Source organism: Lepidochelys kempii, chromosome 2 (genome assembly GCF_965140285.1).
Source record: "Lepidochelys kempii isolate rLepKem1 chromosome 2, rLepKem1.hap1, whole genome shotgun sequence".
NCBI lineage: Eukaryota > Metazoa > Chordata > Testudines > Cheloniidae > Lepidochelys > Lepidochelys kempii.
In genome coordinates, this window is record NC_136381.1 from 194,858,608 (window position 1) to 194,875,564 (window position 16,957).

At 39.8% G+C, this 16,957-nt stretch overlaps 1 protein-coding gene across 4 annotated transcripts in view; it reads left to right on the top strand.

The window, feature by feature from the left end:
• Window positions 1-16,957, top strand: part of TCAIM (T cell activation inhibitor, mitochondrial) — a 54,510-nt gene that overhangs the window by 26,310 nt on the left and 11,243 nt on the right. For all 4 annotated transcript variants that reach the window (XM_073333346.1, XM_073333347.1, XM_073333349.2 and 1 more), the window contains 4 exons: window positions 5,061-5,158; window positions 10,844-10,935; window positions 13,851-14,083; window positions 15,247-15,378. In XM_073333346.1, the coding sequence (XP_073189447.1) occupies window positions 5,061-5,158; window positions 10,844-10,935; window positions 13,851-14,083; window positions 15,247-15,378 (555 nt within the window). The remainder of the gene's footprint in view (window positions 1-5,060; window positions 5,159-10,843; window positions 10,936-13,850; window positions 14,084-15,246; window positions 15,379-16,957) is intronic.

Genomic DNA, 16,957 nt, shown 5'->3' on the forward strand with positions numbered 1-16,957 from the left:
TCTTAAATAGCTCTTCACCCTCCCTGGTAATTTACTGCCCTAATACATTTTTAGAGAGCAGCCTTCTTTTTGCTAAAGTTAACAAGTCAAGCTCTTCCAGTCTCCTCTCATAAGATTAGGCCCTCTATTCCCCTGATCACCCTATTAACTCTTCTCTGCACCTTTTCTGGTTTGAATTCATCTTTCTTGAGCGTGGGTGACCAGAATTGTACGCAATATTCCATATGAGGTCTTATCAGTGCCTTGTACATGGCATTAATATGTCTATCTCTACTGGAAATGCCTTGCCTGATGCATTCTTGGATCTCATTTACCTTTTTCACGGCCGCATCGTACTGGTGGCTCACAGTCATCCTGTGATCCAACCCACAGACCCAGGTCTCTCTTCTCCTCTGTTGCTTCCAACTGACGAGCTGCTAGCTTGTAGCAAAAATTCTTATTAGCTTTTTCTTACTGAATTTCATCCCATTTCTGTCACTCCAGTCCTCAAGATAATCCAGATCTTCCTGTAAAATGTTCCAGTCTTCCTCTGTATTGACGATGCTTCCCAACTTAGTATCCTCAGCAGATTTCATTAGCTCACACATACTTTTTGTGCCACCGTCATTAATAAAAATATTGAAAAAGATTGTTTCCAAGACCAATTCTTGAGGAACTCCACTAGTAACCTCCCTCCAGTCCAATAGTTCACCTTTCAGCACAACCCGTGGCCTTCTCCCCATTTAACCAGTTCCTTATCCATCTTACAGATCTTGTACTGATCCCCATCTTCCCTAATTTAACTAATAATTTCTCATTTGGTACCATATTAAATGCTTTACTGAAGTCCAGGTATATAAGATCTACTCCATTTCTCTCATCTAAAATAAGAGATTTTCTGAAAGAAGATCACGTTAGTCTGATGTGATCTACTTTTGGTAAATCCATGTTGCATTATGTCCTTTTAGCATTTTATCTCCCATGAACTTGCTCTTTCCTTCACAATTTGTTCTAAAGCCTTGCATACTAGTTACTGACCTGTTGTTCTGACTGCCTGGATAACTTCTTTTACCTTTCTTAAATATAGGTCTGACATTAGCTATTCTCCAGTCATATGGGATTACCCTGACTTAATTAAAAATCCTTGCTACTGGACTAACAGTCTCATGTTCCAGTTCTTTCATATTTTGGAATTGAAATTATCCAGGCCCCTGATCCGAGCACGTTAAGATCTGTTTTTCTTCCATCTCAGATGTAGTAATTTCCATTTCTACACAGACTCTTTCATCAACTATACTGCCTTCATGCACATGTTCCATATGATCATCCTTATTGAAACCCGGCAATGAATTCATTTAGTTTCTGAGTCATATCTAGATTATCTTTAATTTCCTTCCCATCCTCACTGCATAGCAGCCCAATTCCACCCTTCCTTATTCTATTTTTATGTAAACTAAAAAGATTTTAATTTCCTTTGCAAGAGTTAATTCATCTTGATTTTTTATAGTTCTAACTATTCTTACATTTTTATAACCTCCAGATGTAGCTTTCTTTATTGATCAACCCTTTTTTCCATTCCTTACAAACTCTCAGCTTACTCTTAATAATCTTTTTGAGGTAGCTATTCATCCAGCTAGTTGGAGCCTTTCCCTACAAGCTTTTTTCCTTTGCTTGGGATGCAAATTTCAGATAACTTTTGCATAGTTGTGTCATAGAGTGGTCCCCTGAGAGTCATTTCCAGCCTCAGTGACTATCCACAACAACTCCAAGTTGTCTTAAACACCACTGTGCTTTATATTCCTTCAGAAGGCCACAGCCTGGAGCGTTATTTACATACTGCTTACAATCAGTAGCCAGCTTCCTCACTTGCTTCTGGGGAAAGGGTGGAGTTTTAGCAGCAGCCCGTCCTGTCTATTACTGCTTTCCTTCCTACTCTCCTCCCTAGCACTTCCTTCCTGTCTACTTATATAGTCCCAGCTGCAGGGGTTTCTTCTACCCAATTAGCCTTGAGCTATATCTTTACTCAGTTAATTGGCACACTGTGCCAACTACCTGTCTTTCAGTCCAGTCCCAATTAATGTATACTGGTGAGGATTTGAGTGACGGGGTGCTGAGTCAACTCATGACTCAAAATGCCCTGCTAGAAGTTGATTTTGAAGAAATTCCAAGCCTCCTCCACATTTAAGTCCTTGAGCTTTTCAGTTGACTTCTTTTACTAATTCCCTTAATTTGCCAAAGTCTGCACTTTTGAAATAAAAGGTCATAGTTGATGAGCTGATTTTGATTATCCTTCCATTTAATTTAAACTTAATTAGCTCATGATCGCTCGATCCAAGGTTATTTCCTAAGACTAGCTCTTCTATGAAGTCCTCACTGCATAGTAAAACCAAATCAAAACAAGTTGATAGAATCTTTCTGAACATAGAATGAAATTTGCTTGTTTGTGGTTTTTAATTTTTTCTTTCATAGTCAGTTATCAAAATACTGTAATACTATATTGTTAGATTTTATGGAAAGTTCACATTATAATGAAAACATTTACAAAAAAATGCAGCTTCCTGTTCAGAAATTTTTTTGAACTGAGAAGTAATTATATCTTAATGGGAAACTGCTACTTCTACCTCTTACAGGTCAATACTAACATGGTTGGAGGTTTTAAAAGTAAATAAAGGGCTTGATCCTCAGCCATTTCAAGCTTATGCTTGGAACATTTTAGCAGAGGGTGCAGGCTCTAAGCCACCTTTTTTGAGTCCCCAATCCTGGAGCTATTGAGGGTCAAAGAAGCCTGAAAGTGTAACATGGAGTAGCTCTTAGGCTGATCTGAGTTATGCCTTGCTGTAGTTGTCCCATAAGGGCCCTTGCCTGGTACCATCCCTCTGCGCCCCTGATGCTGAATTGCTACGCTGGCTTTATGCTAACTGAGGATTCTCCTATTCTGTGGTAACAGTCAGTTTTATGTTTGAGGCAGTTTTACATACACTGAAAAGGGACCTAGGCAAGCTGAAGATCTGGCCCATAATTGTAAACTCTGTTAACATAATGTTGAGGGTATAGTGACCAAGAAACCTCAGAGTTTAATCACTATCTGAAACATTATCCTTAACTTGCCTGTTCTGTGTCAGTGTTGAGGGGATCTCAAAATGGTGAATGATTTTTTTTTTTAATATACACATGCTGTAATACCTGAACAGAAGGTGAATTAAAGTTCATGTATTTTTGTGGTTTTAATATAGGCACATTTTGATAGCAGCAAAAGTTATCCTAATGTCTCAGTTAAATATTATAAATCATAAACATCTGTATGAATCCAGCTATGAAAAGGGCAACAAAAATTATTAGGGGTATGGAACGGCTGCCGTATGAGGAGAGATTAATAAGAATGGGACTTTTCAGCTTGGAAAAGAGACAACTAAGGGGGAATATGATAGAGGTCTATAAAAATCATGACTGGTGTGGAGAAAGTGAATAAGGAAGTGTTATTTACTCCTTCTTATAACACACAAACTAGGGGCCACTAAATGAAATTAATAGGCAGCAGGCTTTAAACAAACAAAAGGAAGTATTTTTTTCACACAACGCACAGTCAACCTGTGGAACTCCTTGCCAGAGGATGTTGTGAAGGCCAAGACTATAACAGATTTCAAAAAAGAATTAGAAAAATTAATGGCGGATAAGTCCATCAATGGCTATTAGCCAGGATGGTCAGGGATGGTGTCCCTAGCCTCTGTTTGCCAGAAGCTGGGAATGGGCGACTGGGGATGGATCCTTTGATGATTACCTGTTCTGTTCATTCTCTCTGGGACACCTGGCATTGGTCACTGTCGGAAGACAGGATACTGGGCTAGATGGACCTTTGGTCTGACCCAGTATGGCCGTTCTTATGAATGGATAACTTACTCTGACTGGACATTCAAAAAAAACAAAGACACTACTTTCTGCACGATATGATGCAGGAAATTTTTTAGAGATGTTTTTCCTCCTTACTTATAGTACATGCACATAAAACTTTCAATTCCAGTACAATAGTTCCCCTAATAGCAAGCCAAATCAACCCATTCAGTATATGATCTAAATACTTGGCTAAACTCTCCAGGGGAATCTTTCCCCCTTGCTTGGCTGTAAAGCGCCTGTATAACTGAGTAATTAAGGGCTAGTTACTTGTAAGTACACCTACTTAACTTTATGCTGTGTGAGTAACCCAATTGAAATCAATGGACATACTCATAGGCGCTGGCTTCCTCCAGGGGCGCTCAATCCCCTGCTCTGGCCCTGCCTCCACCCTGCCTCATCCCACCCAGTTCCGCCCTCTCCTCTGAGTGCACCTTGTCCCTGCTCCTCCCCTCTCCCCTCAAGCGCCTCCTGCATGCCATGAAACAGCTGATCACATTGGGCGAGAGGCACTTATTGGCAGAGCCACCAGTGGACTGGAGGCGCTGGGGAGGAAGGCGGGCACTGGCTGCCGGAGAGTGCTAAGCACCCACTAACTTTTTTCCAGGGGTACTCCAGGCGCCAACTTCATGCGTGCTCCAGGGCTATATACTCACTGCATAAAGTACATGTGTAAGTCTTTTTAGGAACAGGGCTGAGGCTGCAATAGACTTTACAGTCCTAACCTTTTGTCCTCTTCTAAGAAATCAGTAAGGTTTTATGAATAAAACTTTTGTACTGAACTCCCTTCTGTGCATAGAAAAAATACAAAGAAAGTATCCAGAGAAACAAATAGCTGCTTTTTGCATATCCAGGTTATAGTTTTTAGCTTTTTTCAGTTTGTTTTTCCCCATTTCACCTGCACCATCTTCAATATGGCACTCACTGCAAAAGAAATTCTACATTTTCCATTTTAATTACCTTAATTATTGGTTTATATATAAAATTTGAGTAGTGTATGACTCAGATCACTTTATACACATTCCCAGTTGGGTTATTTGCTATTTATTCCTCTCCAGTGACTGTGATTTTTGTTGCTATGAATTACTGTTTTATTGTAAAGATCTTAGCACACTTTGGGCACTGTCTTACATTTTTTTTAAAAAATCCTTTTAAAAGACTGAGTGATATATTCTCAAGTAATTTTTCTTTAGATGGCAAAGAAGCTGGGGTATTGCCCATCGTTGTAGCCAGCTACACAGTCTAGGTCGTTTAGCTCAGCAGAGTCCAGAAGTACTAAGGAACGTTAAAGGTATATTTCCTATTACTTTTCTCTTTTGTGTGTCATGATATAGTAATCATGTAAAGATAAGCATGAATCTTATGGTGTTCTTCATGAAAGCATAGAACAACCTGCCTGAGTTACTTAAGAAATTAGCAGTGATACATAGTTTAAAATTCAAGTTATTTTATTTCAATACTGACGATTGTCTAGTAACTGTCTACAATATCAGGATTTAAAAGTACTTGCTTATTTCAGCTTGAAATCTTCATCTTGACTCATCTAAAGACTGTACTTTCAGATATTCAGAAACTCACAATTTAAGGTATTCATACTATCAATCTTACAGTAAATATACATATGTTTATACATGTTTAATAATGACAGGTGAAAAATAGTCACAACATATCAAAGTGATCACAAAATATAACTATAAATATGATTCTTAGCATTTCTTGTTACTGTCACATTATATAGTTGACATTCATTCATATTGGCCATATTAAACACAAATGCTTAATGAATACCTCAAAAGAGGTTTGAGTATTTGAATATCTGAAAGTACACTCCTTGTAAATAAAGCAGCCATAGATGCAATATATTTGATTTATTTATTTTTTTTATTGGCATGCTGATTTGTACACTAAGTGTTAACCCTTGCTTTAGGATCCAGTATTTTTAGTCTTCACGCGAGTCAACTCCATGCTTCCAAATACTGAGTTGTATTTTATTTGCCAGAGAAACATTTAGGTATGAAGGCACAGACACTTTAGAACAGGACTGGGCAAACTTTTTGGCCCGAGAGCCACATCTGGGTATAGAAATTGTATGGCGGGCCATGAATGCTCACAAAATTGGGGTTGGGGTGCGGGAGGGGGTGAGGGCTGTGGATGGGGGCGTGGGCTCTGGGGTGGGGCCAGAAATGAGGAGTTCAGGGTGTGGGAGGGGGCTCTAGGCTGGGGCAGGTGGGGCGGGGGTGAGGGCTCTGGGGTGGGGCTGGAGGTGAGGGTGTAGGAGGGGGCTCCAGCCTGGGACAGAGGGGTTTGGAGTGTGGGAGGGGGATCAGGGCTGGGGCAGGGGGTTGGGACATGGGGTGGGGCTGCAGGCTCTGGGGTGGGGTTGGGGTGTAGGAGAGTGCTCTGAGCTAGGACAGAGGGGGATCAGGGCTGGGGCAAGAGGTTGGGGCATGGGAGGGTGGCTCAGGGGTGCAGGCTCCAGGTGGCACTTACCTCAAGCAGCTCCTGGAAGCAGCTGCATGTCCCCCCTCTGCCTCCTACGCACTGGTGCGGCGAGGCAGCTCTGCTGTGTGCTGCCCCATCCACAGGCGCCGCCCCTGCAGCTCCCATTGGCCAATGGGAGCTGCGGGATCAGTGTGCGGAGTAGAGCCCCCTGGCTGTCCCAACACGTAGGAGTCGGAGGGGGGACATGCTGCTGCTTCTGGGAGCCGTGCAGAGTGGCCCCTAACCCTGCTCCCCAGCTAGAGTGCTGGAGTGGGGCAAGCCACAGACCCTGCTCCCTGCAGAAGTTCAAGGGCCAAATTAAAATTGCTGACAGGCCAGATCCAGCCCACAGGCCATAGTTTGTCCACCCCTGCTTTAGAACCTGAGATTCCTATACACAACCCCCTTATTCTTATGGCCCATGTGAACCTGGGCTTAATGCCCCGTCTCTTTGCATTCCTTCAGAGAAGTATACATGTAGGAATCAAGATGTATTGTCATCAGAGTGTCCCAGATCAACTCACAGGGGTAGCGATGGCTGCTCTTCAAGAGGATCCTTCGGATTAGAAAGGGTGAATCATTGGGAAGTTATTTTCAGTAAAAGAGGGGTGGCCAACCTGAGCCTGAGAAGGAGCCAGAATTTACCAACGTACATTGCCAAAGAGCCACAGTAATACACCAGTAGCCCCCCATCAGCTCCTCCCAGCGCCTCCCACCCACTAGAAGCCCCACCGATCAGCACCTCCCCCTACCTCCCTGCACCTCCTGATCAGCTGTTTCGTGGCGTGCAGGAGGCTCTGGGGCGGAGGAGCAAGGGCAAGGCAGGCTCAGGGGAGGGTGTGGAAAGGGGTGGAGTGGGGGCAGGGCCTGTGGCAGAGCCATGGGTTGAGTGTGAGCAGCCCCCAGCACATGGGAAAGTTGGAGCCTGTAGCTCTAGCCCCGGAGTCGGTGCCTATACAAGGAATCACATATTAACTTCTGAAGAGCTGCATGTGGCTCCAGAGCCACAGGTTGGCTACCCCTGCAGTAAAGGATTAGAAGCTCCTTCCTCCATCTTTAGCTCTCCTGACCTAGATGACACTAGACTCAGCTTCTGTCTTACCTCTTGATGAATACAAGTTATTTAAGGTTCATTGGATAGACAGGTGAAAGAACTACATTTGCCTGTTTGCACTATGGAGGAGAAATCCCACAAATAGTTACACAGTCCAGACAAATGACTCTAAGATAGCTTTTTCTGTCAGAGGGACTTCTGAAACTACCTGAGATCTGTGGCTCTCTGCTTCATCCATGCCACCAGTGTCCAAGAAGAATGATAAACTAACAGGTGCCCCAGGCAGGACAAAAGTTCATAGATTCATAGATACTAAGGTCAGAAGGGACCATTATGATCATCTAGTCTGACCTCCTGCACAACGCAGGCCACAGAATCTCACCCACCCACTCCTGCGAAAAACCTCACCTATGTCTGAGCTATTGAAGACCTCAAATGGTGGTTTAAAGACTTCAAGGAGCAGAGAATCCTCCAGCAAGTGACCCATGACCCATGCTACAGAGGAAGGCAAAAAACCTCCAGGGCCTCTTCCAATCTGCTCTGGAGGAAAATTCCCTCCCGACCCCAAATATGGCGATCAGCTAAACCCTGAGCATATGGGCAAGATTCACCAGCCAGATACTACAGAACATTCTTTCCCCTGGGTAACTCAGATCCCACCCCATCTAACATCCCATCACAGGCCATTAGAACCAGAACTAGATACTGGGTTCACTTATGGTCTCTGCTACCCTGGAAATGAGTAAGTTGTTGTAGTAATTATAATCTTTCCTTGGGGACAAGGAGACAAAAAGATGGATTACTAACTCTCAGAATACCCAATTACCTGGCCAGTAGGGCTTCTAAGAACTTTTTTTACTTGGGTCAAGTAATCTTCTCTTGTAGATCATATTCCAGAAGACCTACATTCTGAAATCAAATCTCTTGTCCAAGAAGGATTGAGCATCTCTGAACACTTTCAGGTTACGATGTGACTCCTCTGATACAGCAGCTTGATCTATGGCAATAACTTTTGGCCAGCACACATGGCATCACACTTAGTCTTTCTCAAGATTCTCAGTTTTGAATAATCATTCGTTCACTTGAGAACTCACTTATTAAATTAAAAGACAGGTGAGATTGTCCCACATTGTTCAACCCTATAAAGAACCTTGGAAAGGTAATGTTTATCGATGAGAAGTATCAATATGCTAATATACGATTGTGTATATAATTATTCCTTGGACCCTGCAAATTTGGCCTCTGCCCTAGATGAATACTCGGATGATTAACTGTGTCCGCATTCTCAGCCTTCTCTCCCACCCCCAGGAATAATTACTGTCTTACAGGTAGGTAGAGGTCATTATGAGAATACTTTTATTTCCTTTTATCCCTGTTTTTGAGATGACTCCTTGGGAGTGTTCCTTTCAACTCTGTCTTTCTCATGGAAAACTAATGCCATGTCTGCACAAACACTTCTGAGGGCAAAACATTTGTCACTCAGGGGTGTGAAAAAAGCACACACCCCAAGCGACATAAGTTTTGCCGCTGTAAGCACTCGTGTGCACAGCATTATGTCGGCGAGAGAGAAGGCTATCAAACAGCACAGAGGGTGTGTAGGATTGTATATAGGTTTCAGAGTAACAGCTGTGTTAGTCTGTATTCGCAAAAAGAAAAGGAGTACTTGTGGCACCTTAGAGACTAACCAATTTATTTGAGCATAAGCTTTCGTGAGCTACAACTCACTTCATCAGATGCATGCTGTGGAAAGTGTAGAAGATCTTATTATATACACACAAAAAGCATGAAAAAATACCTCCTCCCACCCCACTCTCCTGCTGGTAATAGCTTATCTAAAGTGATCACTCTCCTTACAATCTGTATGATAATCAAGGTGGGCCATTTCCAGCACAAATCCAGGTTTTCTCACCCCCCCCCCAACACAAACTCACTCTCCTGCTGGTAATAGCTTATCCAAAGTGACCACTCTCCTTACAATGTGTATGATCAAGGATTATCATACACAATAATATACACATAATATAGGGATACCTGGGGTCAGATATCTGCATAAAAGTTCACCAAAGGGTGGCGTGTGAGGTCTCTGCTGAGAGCCAGTTATCCACTGCTTGTCATAATCCATTGTGAAATCCATGTACATATAATATTTAAGAAGTTATGTATCTGTACTGAAAATTATGCTCTTAAGGTCTTGAACTTAAGGCAGGTCACCAGGAGGTGATGTACCATGGAGATGTTCCTTTCAAGAAGGAGGTAACAGATACCTGTCTCCTTGTCTGGCCATTTGTGTATTGTATGCTTATTTGCATACTGAGCTGGGTGCAAACTGAGAGATTGGAAAATCTGCAAGAGAGGAAATCTGCAGGAGGAAACTAACAGCGGGGGGGGGGGGTGTCCTCTATGAATAAAGACAAAGGATTGCTCTGCTTTATTTTGGAGTGCAAAATCCTTCATCTAGGACGCAAACTGGCAGCATGCATGTCTCATGAAAAAAGGGTCACAGCCAACCTAGCTGTAAAGCACTGCAAGGATTTTGGGTGAGCAATACTGTACTAGACATGAGAGTATCTTGTTAATTAAGTCTGGCTCTAGATTGTGTGTTATGATTTTATTTAATATGTAACCTTTGGTTTACAATATTTCTCTTTGTTACTATTTGAATCTCTGTGCTTTGTTAAACTTGCATTTGATGTCACTGTAAACGAACCTAAACACTGTGAGTTAAGTGGAGTGGTGATTTGAGGTGCAACTGGTAAGCTGGGATGTACTGTTTCTTTGGAAGCAGCAAATCAGTGAATACTGCAAGTGGCCAGTAGATGGGGGCTGGACACTCCAAGGAGATACTTGGAGGGCTGGAGCATGCCTATCACTAACCTACAGAGTGACAGAGGCCTAGAGGGGAGTGCTTATATTGCCAGAGGCTGATGAGGTTGGGGAGCTGATCCATGGCAGGCACAGACAAGGCTTCTTCACTCTAAGGGCAAGTGGTAGAGAGGTGTCTCACAACCCTGGGTGCCCCCCAGGAAATGTTATAGTGGTGATCTGGGCAATATTTACCATATTCAGCTTAAAGTTACTTTATTTAATACAAATAATAGTGATCTAATGGTTTGTTTCTTGAGTGCATACAGTGTTCTGTGAGTTGTTTAAATATGGTATTGTCCCAATATTGATAGTTGTCCAAAAATAGTCTCTCTATAAGATAAGACTCTAAGTAGTGAAACTACGCAGGGGGAGGGAAGGAAAATACTAGGTCAAGTTTCGTGTAGAAAAATCCTTGAATTTAAGCTTTCAGAACGAGAGTTTCCAATTGATGGGAGTAGCAAAAGCTTCTACTTACTTTTGTCTGTGTTGTGAAGATTTACTGTTGGTGAAACGCAATAGTATTGTTAAGGCTTACATAGTTGTGGAAAGTGACTAAAAACTGTGTTTCATTATTAGGACATACAGTAGTATTCACGGACTGTTCAGGTATGAGTGCAACAGGCCACGTCATGCTAGGCACAATGGATGTTCACCACCACTGGATCGAAGTAAGAGAATTTCAGATAAAGGATAGTTAATATTTTTCTTAATTTAGTTAATGGCACCTTGTATAAATGACTTATTTTTAAAAGGTTTATAACCAAGACATGAATTGCTACAGGTAACTGGTAAGTAACTTAACGTAATGCATGTAGTTACTATGTTCAGCGTAACTTGATACTTGCATTATAAACCGAATCCTTTGCAGTAGATGTTAATAATAACCATAATCTTTATGGTTGAGTTTTTACTGCAGTTTCTGCTAGTAAATCAACTTCTGGTCTAATGCTAAGGGTGAACAAAATTGGCTTTTTTCACAACTAGAATGCAACATGATCACACACGGGTGAAATATTTCTTCATCCCTAAAATGTCTCAACGGACCAAAAAAAACCCACTACCACTGGGAACTCAGTGGGAATTTTTTGCTCTGTATTTCAGTGGGAGCTGTGTTGATCACAAATTCTTTTTGCAACATCTACTAAACTACTCTTTCTGTACCCAGCACTCCATCTTGTTCATTAACTAGCCATCTTATACTGAAAGAATCCGTTTTTGTGTCTCCTTTATTTACACACTTCTATAGGTATTTCAGTGTTTGTTGTTGCAAACAGGCTGTGGCAAACTCTGTGGCATTTTTTAATAATAATATATAGTTTCCAAAGAACTATAGGGAGTAATCTTTTAACATAATACACAGATACCACCAGGATATCACTTAACAAAATGTCTGAAAATATTTATCACTTCATTCAAACATGATTTTCATATATTTCATAGTTCCAGTGAATTTAAATTTAGCTATGTGCAGTTCAATTATATGAATTGTAGGCATTGAAGAGGAGATTTACATAGGGCATATGCAGAATTTATCACTCTTCGCACCAATGAGTTTAGTTCAGTATTGTCAGGTCTTGGCCCACATAAGTGAGTAGCATTTGGTCACCTGAGAAGTTACTGCTTTTAAAGGACTTGCATAAAAGGAGACAAATGTGAATAAAATTCAAAAAGAAAGAACGGGAGGCAGGTGAGTGAGTTATCTTGTTTGGAAATGTACAATGTTGCAGTGCAGGACCATAAAATTACTATCTTACAGCCTGCAGTTAACATTGCAGTCAGCTCCTCAACACAAAATTCTATAGCAGATGATTAGTTCCTTGTCTATGTAAGCTCAGTAGAGTGAGAGGTTTCTATTAACTCTCTTTCCTGTTTTGTTAAGATGAATGATTTATATCTTTGGTAAATTGAGAAATTGGAATTAAATGCAAAATTCATTCAAAAGCACATTGAATAGAAAAAGTTTGAGAGAAGGTGCTTTGAATGTTCACACTTTTTAATAGAAGTTGCATGTTCAGATTCCAAACTACCACCTTGTCTAATTAAAAAGAGAAATTACAACTTCTAATGATTTAGTGTCTTAAATGTATTTTTAAACATTGAGTCGGAAGCTGATGTTTTGAGACTAGTATAGGATAATGTGTGATTTAAGGTCTTTAAGTTCTTGAAAGGTAAATTCACTTCCTTTTTGAAATATTGTAGTTAAAACTAATGAGAAATTGACCAGCATAATTAAAACAACTTAAAATAACTTTGAAAGTCACCTGCTTTGTCATCGTATGCAAAAGGTAACAACTGCATTACCTGTATAACCAGATTGGACCTCCTGCTGCAAATTATCATGGGAAATTGCAGCTTTCCCTTTGACTTCTTCATGATGGAAATAATGCAACATTGATGAATATTGCTAAATTAGCTGTCCATTCTGGGGTATAATCACTGTTGGCAAGATCTGCTTTCATTCTTATCTGATCAGCGTTTGCTGTTTGGAAGGTCTTGTCTACAGCCAAACTTCACCAGTTGAACTGAATCTCTCATTTTTATAGGCTTAAACCAATCCTAAACCAAAATAAAAGTACACACAGTCTTGCACTGATTTAACTAAATTGGTTTAAAAACACACCTTTAATTAAATCAGAGCAAATCTGTATGTAGACAAGGTTGTACTTCCACTTTAGTACCACTGAGTGTTTGTCACAGTCTTTTCTTTTGAAACTATTCTCTATTCAGTCAAGCTGATAGCTCAGACTTTTTGCACAGAAGGAAGAGAAAGATCCTTCAGTTCACACTGCAGCATGGTACGCTGATGCCTGTGTGCAATTCTAGTATATGTTGGCATCGGTACATCTACAGCTAAAACGTTTTCTTTCTCATTTATGTCCATATGCACATTTAAAAATTCAATGTGTATAATTAATGTACTTTAGATAAACTAGCACATATACAACCTATAATTCATAGGCCATGTCATACTAGTCATCTTATTTAGTATATCAAGGTAATGTGTATAATAATGGGACACAAGCGGTCATATATTTTTATATATAAATACACAAAAGTCATTCTGAAACAGGGTTGCTACATATACAATGTGACACACACACACAGCTGCCTAACAGTCACGCCCTCTCATTCTTCATTCACAAGCACACAGCTTACTGTTACCACTTCTATTGTACACTATGGACCATACACATGGGGCTAGAAATGCAGTGAGAGAACACTTTTTAATCTGTCAGTAGTTGTGTATGAGCCCTCATGTCAGTGGCTACACATGAATGCTTCTTTGTAGGACAAAATCCAGCAAAAAAGCATAACTTCTCATAGAGATTCTGTGTAACCCTCTCTCTTTCCTCAACTGGCCCCCCAAAACAACATTGTCTGTTCACCCAGCCCTACCAATCAAGTTTGTGTTCACAGTGCATAAAAATTTCAGTTGTAACATTTAAATTCTCTGTTTGAATCGTTAGATACTTAATTTTCTTCAGGGTTCATTCCGTTGTGAATTAATAAGCGCTTAATTTCTTGGAGAGAGTTTTATCATGTGTTGTGTGTAATTATAGGAAATGTATTTTTGTGTGTGCAGATTTTTGAGAGATTGCCTAGCTATTATAAACTTCAAAAGAAGATGCTGCTTTTGGAGGACCGTATAAGTCATCTTCTAGGAGGCATACAAATAACATACATTGAAGAACTGCAACCACTGCTAACTCTTGAAGAGTATTACACCACTCTTGATGCTTTTTATAATAGATTGCTAAACAGTAGGCTATCATTTCACCCTCGTAGTCTGCGTGGCTTGCAAATGATTCTAGAAAGGTATGTGTCTGCAGGATAGCTGCTTCTATAAAGCTTTTTGGTCATTTTACACTCTATGCTGATTGTAGTATTACTAAGAGCAATACATAAAGTCTCATTTGCTGAAATATTGTTCCTTTGGCATTTTCACATCCCCTGTTTGTAATACATTTTACATTTTTAAAGTAGTGTCAGGAAATATTAACTGCCTGCATCAAGTTAATTAAGACTGCACAACCTGTAAACAATATGCACACATTACAACTTACTAGGCACTGTCAATCCTGTTTGTAGTTATGGAATCAGTATGATCTGTTTCTAAATGATGTAACTGTGTCAAACTGTTTTTCTTGAGTTGGAGATAGGTTAGCTAGAAGGAAATCATGCACTTTTCTTGAGTTGGAGATAGGTTAGCTAGAAGGAAATCATGCACATCCAGTGAGGATAGCATTTTTGTCGTTCTAAACTCATCTGCACGGAATATAGCATTGAATAGATTAAACAATCTGTCAAGCATATGAACAGCTGTTACACTGACACACAAGTATGTGCATCTAATAAGCCACTGTAGTTCAATGGGGGTAGAAGTCCCTGCCCAGGGCATATGTATTTAGGCTTTGTTTATGTGACTAAGATAATGTGCTATTGCTAAGAGAGTACTTGGCTTGAATTCATTTCAGAGCAAGCTTTTCATCCACGTATGGTGCTAATAAGATCATTGGACTGGTTGAACGCGGGATTCAAGAAATTCAGTTGCAGTTGTTTTGTTAGGGTTCTGACAAGACTGCTAAATGTAAAATTTTAACGTATCTTAAAATTGCTAAACTAATGGAGAAAGTCCTTTGAAATCTAAATCTTTGTTTAAATCTCTGAGAAATTATCTGGAAAAAAAGTAAGTTTTGTGAGTCAATAGTTTGTCTGCAGCAGGAAACTAATATGTATCTTTTGAGTTGCTTCTGCTGATCCACACTCCTGAAATTAAAAAAAAAAAAAAAAAAAATCAGAACACCTAAAATAACATTCTGTACTCGTGCCTCAAACCTTTACCAAAGAATTATTTAGAATTTATTGATCAGGTGGGATTTTCTTATCCTTAATTCCTCATTCTGTTGTCCATGACCAATATTTTCGTACAAAAAGTGATAAGATACACCTATTTTGACTTGCATCACGTTTCATTACAGTGATAAGTATGCTCCAAGCTTGCATGAACTTGGTCATTTTAACATCCCAACAATGTGTGATCCAGCAACCCTTCAGTGGTTTATTATTACCAAAGCACAGCAAGCAAGAGAGAATCTGAAAAGAAAGGAAGAGTAAGTATTCTCAACAAGTTTGTACACTAGCTCTTGTGTTTCTCTTCTACTTCTTGTATTACTGAATTATTTGTTTTACATCTATAACAATAAGAGAAATTTGAGGATATATAAAAGGGAGTTAACTTTTTCCTACAAAAAAGGTTCTCACCTTTCCCGCCACTGTTCTATCTGCTGTTTTACCCAACTTGAAAGCTTATCTCTCACCAGTAGTTGGTCCAATAAAATATATTACCTCATCCAACTGTCATTTGTTATGAACTGCTGTTCAGCTGACTGCTTCCTTATCAGTTTACATAGCAGCTGTATTTCATTACAAAATTAATTTTTTTTGTTTATAAGATATAATGAAACTTTCTCTTGATGATTTTTCAATAATCTTTCTAAAGTATGCAGAAACTCAATAATTTCCACAATTGAGCATTCTTTATTGAATATGGAAATATTTTATGATACATACAAATAAAGGTTTTTAAAATCTTCCTTTAAGGTCCTGAATCCTTAATATGGACTCAAATTAGAAATAAATATGTTTTAAAACAGCTGAAAATTTTCCTCTTTTTTTACTTATTTGGCAAGACCTGAATTCAGAGTTAGTGTTAGTGAAATCACAAACATGTAATGCAGCATGATGATGCAGCTCCCTTCACTGTTCGAGAGCTTACCATATAATCGGTACTTCAGGAGAAAATAAGAACCCAGAATTTTTGAATACCAGTCTAACCAATTAAAACTGATCTTTGAGGACCCAAACTTGCAGCTGGAACAATGCAAGAGGCTGCCCCTGATGCTCATGCAGAGTTCCAGGCAGGTGCAAGGGGATGCCTGCACTAATCTAGTTGCAGGATCATGGTGTAAAGGTGTAATTTTTAAGGCCTGCCTTACACTTAAAAATAGACAGACATAGCTACGCTGCTCAAGAGTCAGTATGTACACCCCTTACCAACATAGCTCTGCCGACCTACCCCGAAGTGTAGACGCATCTATGTCAGTGGAATAGTACTTCTGTCAATACAGCTATTATCATTTGGGGAGGTGGTGTTTTTGGGAAAACACCCTCTCTTGGTGTAGGCTGCACTTGCAATATATGAGATCATGCTGGCATAGCTACAGTAACAAAGTTATGTTGGTATAGTCTCCATAATGTAGACACATCCTAAGTCTGCACATGTATCCTGTTTATTATCTGAATCTTAAGCACAGTACATGTGAAACTTTCGGCTGTTTGTTTGCATCCTCCTTAAGATTGTATTAAATAAAGGAACTGTATATCCTCCCATATAGGATATGTAAAAGTGTTTTAGCAATACAGGATTTAGAATGGCTCAGTTTGTCTATCATTTATCTGTACCAACACTGTCAGATTTGTATTACATGACAGCTTTTTAAAACTGCAGTTCTCAAATGTACATACATACTAGCTTTTTCTTTAAAGAAGCTGGATTTGTCAGTTGGTTTATTCTTATTCCTTTTTGTCTACGGTGAACTGAAAAATAATTTAATTTGCTAAGTCCTGAGTTAAGAATTCTGAATTTCTCTTGCAACAGTAAACTATATTACAAACACCTAAAATAGAGCA